At 32.9% G+C, this 4,139-nt stretch overlaps 1 protein-coding gene across 1 annotated transcript; it reads left to right on the forward strand.

Moving 5' to 3' along the window:
- The first annotated feature begins 1,655 nt into the window (after window positions 1-1,655).
- Window positions 1,656-2,961, forward strand: LOC120115635 (eukaryotic translation initiation factor 3 subunit J-like). The gene is made up of 4 exons (XM_039136278.1): window positions 1,656-1,819; window positions 2,034-2,181; window positions 2,265-2,421; window positions 2,805-2,961. The coding sequence occupies exons 1-4, from the start codon at window positions 1,656-1,658 to the stop codon at window positions 2,894-2,896; spliced, it is 561 nt and encodes a 186-aa protein (XP_038992209.1). The 3' UTR covers window positions 2,897-2,961.
- The last annotated feature ends 1,178 nt before the right edge of the window (window positions 2,962-4,139 follow it).

Consider the following 4,139-nt stretch of genomic DNA (forward strand, 5'->3'; position numbering starts at 1 on the left):
GTGGTCATTTTTATTTCAGAATTTTCATTTTTTAATACAAAAAGTTGGATATTTTAAGCAAAACCCAGAAACAGATCTCTCAACGCAAACTTATGATATACTCTTATTATATCCATAGGATAAAGTTAGGTCAGTTTTAGTTTTTTTTTGGTTAGGATTTTGTGTTATTGAAACTGTTGATTGAAGAACTCAAACTGGTGCACGCATAAGTGTCGATGCATTTATGAAAAGTATCGATCCAAAAAACATCGAAATCGATAATTATTATGTAACAGGTAAATTTACAATGTAACCGATAAAAATATAATGGTTAATTAATAAATAGGTTTACATTATGTATCGACACTCTTTAAATATGTGTCGATACTTTTTTCCCGAAATGAAAGCACAACAAGGTACACACATAAAGTGATGATACATTTAAAATTGTATCAATCCCAAAAACATTAAAACTGATAATTATAATGTAATAGGTAAATTTACAATGTTGCCGATTTAAATATATCTGTTTAATTAGAAAATAGATCAATATAAACGCTGTCTATTACATTATATAAGCGCTACCTAATATATTATTGTACTTGATAATATTTCCGGTTAAATGATATAACATAACTGGTCTAAATTTTAACTGGTCACTTATTTAACAGGTCACGCCATTTTTTAGCCGTTTTTTAGGCGCCGCACAGCAGAACTTCTCCATGCATGTTCTTGTGGAAGACTTTTGTTTTGTTTTCATTAGAAAAAATGTTGCTATGTACCAAAGTTGTTGCATAGCTCTTTTTTATGGTCATTCCATGGTAAAATAGACTGCAAAATCACACAGTTAGTACTGACAGGAAGAATAAACAATAATTGAAAAGGAACAGATTCGTAAACCATGTCGTGGCATAACCACTGCCTTAGAAACGAATTCGTCCTGATGTGTGTAATCGCTGCAGTAGGCGGACCGTCCCCTGATGTTAACAAGGTGGCTCCGAATTTCGTACACCCGAAACCGGAGTAGACTACTGGTAGTATTGCTCTTCTTATCAGAAAGCACACAGAGAGAATATCTAGAAAATACTTGGAGAGTGAATTCTGTAATGTTGAAAGTGAGTTGAGAAGCTGAATTCAACTCTCTATTTATAGGCTAGAAATAGAGTTAATATCGTCCATATAAAAATTCAGGATTAAAATCATTCTTTGTAACAGCTGAAACGTTTAGATGAACCTGACTCAGAAATAATCCAACTCCTGATATTAACAACTTGTCTCCTCTATACAAAGTTGGAAATCAGTCCAGATACATCTTAACGTTTTTTATTTAATTTTGGAAAAATCTGTTTAATTTCTGATAACTCATAAACCAGCTGTTATCATTTGAATTTAACTAGTACTCAGCAACCTATAAATATCAGTTGAAATCTTTGTCGAATACACGTATTACCACGACCACGAGCCGAGCCGGACGGCGGCGGTGCGCGAGAGTTTCACTTGTTCTCTTTCACTCAACAAGGAAGTGGGAAATCCAAACCATAAATACTCATTCCCAATAGTATTTCTAATACTATGTGGGATTGAGCATTACCAACATTTCATGCAAAGAATGTTATTGCGGACAAGGTATTTGTGTTATATATATGATAATAAAGAAAAACTATTTGCCTATGTTGATGTGTTGTTTTCTTAATTGTTATAAGCAACCTGTAGCAAAAGCTCCTGAAGAGAAAGCTCCCAAGAAACCTGCAGCTAAAGTTACCGAAAAGAAAAGGAAAGCTGTTGAAGTTGCTAAAGAAGAACCCCTTGATCCTGTTGCCGAGAAACTTGGCCAACAAAGGTAGGACTTGGTATATTTAGCTCTATAGTAATGGCGCTAAGAATCTTCCTAGAACTAAGCTCATCCAAGTTGAGAACTAATACTTTGTAGGGTCCTCTAAGCAACTTTTTTTTCTTCTTGCATCTGCATATTTTGATTTTAGACTTTCCATGTCCTCCAAAATTCACATGTTTGTAATATTTGATGATTTATTTGGGCATTTGCTGTATCATAGGCTTGTTGAAGAAGCTGATTACAAGCCCACCACTGAACTTTTTGCCAAGAAAGGAGACGATAAGACTCTTGATAATTTTATCCCCAAATCTGAGAGTGACTTTTTGGAATACGCGGAGCTTATTTCTCATAAGCTACGCCCATATGAGGTGAGTTTAATCATCTTTCTTTTTGAGTCTTGGTTCTATATTGAGAAAGTTCTTAGATTACCCAAATTCATACTTTGATGCAGAAAAGTTACCATTATATTGCACTACTAAAGGCAGTGATAAGACTATCAGTGACTTCCTTGAAAGCAGCTGATACTAAAGATATAGCGTCTTCAATCACAGCAATTGCAAATGAAAAGTTGAAAGCAGAGAAAGAAGCCACAAGTAAAAAGAAGACAGGTAAAATACATGCAGTTCTTTTTTCTTTTTTTTCATTCTTGTATATCATGGTATATTCCTCAGACAGAAAGACAAACAGAAATATCTACGAGATCAATTTTTTTCTTCATTGATAATTTTAAATCAGTTGTGGGAAGAAAATGACATAATTTTTAATACAATTTGTTATTGTTGAAGTCCCTTTAGAAATATATAGGGGTAAAGTCCTTGTTTTCTATTGGTTTCGTGTAGGGTGGTTCATCGTATTAACCTTGGTTTAAATAAGAGGAAGATTAAGAACATATAGATATAGTTTTTACTTCTGTTTCAGCATTTTACTTACTGCTCAGCCAACCTTTTCATACTAACTGCAATTCTCTAACTGCTTTTTGGACATTTTTTAGGTGGCAAGAAAAAACAGCTCCATGTTGATAAACCAGATGATGATTTGGTTGTTAACGCTTATGATGATAAAGACGAGTATGACTTTATGTGATTCATTTGGGCCATATACCACCATGTTGTAGTGTTTGCATAGGGATCTCTTGTTTACTGCAGCAGCAAATGTAGAGGATGATCCGACGGCTCTTTTTCTTTTTGGGGTTTCCGATTCTTGGAGGAATTTACTCAGTCTTATGAACACATCCATAATGTGAAGATATTGGAACCATTAGATTAAAACTTAAGAAGGAAAGTCTTGTTCTGTGGTTTTGGGCGGTTTTGGTGTTTTATTACCTTAAAATTCATACGCTGTTCTTGCACAATGCTATTGTAAGCACACACCAATAATACTATTTGTTTGTGCATTATGAGAACTATGTGCTTCACATGATTCCTATAAGTTTGAATAAAAAACAGATCTCACGGACAAATGAAAAAAAGGAAATTGAGAAGGCAGATTATTGCCGTCTGTTATGATATTTAACAAGCCATTGTTGGCTTAAAAATGGTATACAAAATTAATTATGAATATTGTTGAATCCAAAAGAAAAATACAGATGCCATTGAATAACCAAGTTGAAAATACGAGGGAATGTTGAAATCACCAATTGAGGTCGAATGAAGCAGGCAAGGTACTGTCCAAATATAATAGTAAATTACTCGGGAATTCAGGATTCCTAAGCATAGGATTGGTATATACTCTTAACCTTGATATATTTATAATTGTTTTGGGTCTTTGATTCTACTTTTTATCATTTGCATTTGTAGGAAATGAAATTATAATTAAGCAGATATCCACAATTTTGTTCTTTGCGTTTGTAAAAAAATAAGGGTAAACTACATGCTTAGTTACCTAATTATTCTTGCGGTTTTGTTTTGGTCATCCAACTATTTTCTATCTCAAAATTATACTTGAAATCACGTTTTTGTTTTGTTTTGGTTATCCATCGTTAAAAGATTAACGGCGATGTTGATATGTCAAATAAGGTAATGTCACGTCATTATTGAAAAATAAAAATGTCACATCAGTAATTTTATTTATATTTAGGGTGAATTTCATATTTAGTCACCTAAATATTCTCTCAGATTCGATTTAGTCACTCAATTACTTTTTTAAAAACCATTCCTAAAGTTATACTTTGATTTTGTTTTGATCACCTATCGTTAAAAATTAACAATACATATCATCATAAGGTAACACCACATATCATTGAAAAATTTTAAAAATTACCACGTTCGCAGTTCTATTTTTTTTTAATGACAGATGATCAAAATGGAACAAAAATGTAACTTTAAGT

Source organism: Hibiscus syriacus, unplaced genomic scaffold (assembly GCF_006381635.1).
Source record: "Hibiscus syriacus cultivar Baekdansim isolate YM2019G1 unplaced genomic scaffold, ASM638163v2 tig00110270_pilon, whole genome shotgun sequence".
In the NCBI taxonomy this organism is placed as follows: domain Eukaryota; kingdom Viridiplantae; phylum Streptophyta; class Magnoliopsida; order Malvales; family Malvaceae; genus Hibiscus; species Hibiscus syriacus.

Bases quoted from the DNA above. Each gene is read 5' to 3' on its own strand.
- LOC120115635 (XM_039136278.1), top strand. From the start codon at position 1,656: ATGTGTTGTTTTCTTAATTGTTATAAGCAACCTGTAGCAAAAGCTCCT. The intron at 1,820-2,033 runs GTAGGACTTGGT...GCTGTATCATAG, and splicing joins GAGAAACTTGGCCAACAAAG to GCTTGTTGAAGAAGCTGATT. The intron at 2,422-2,804 runs GTAAAATACATG...GACATTTTTTAG, and splicing joins CACAAGTAAAAAGAAGACAG to GTGGCAAGAAAAAACAGCTC.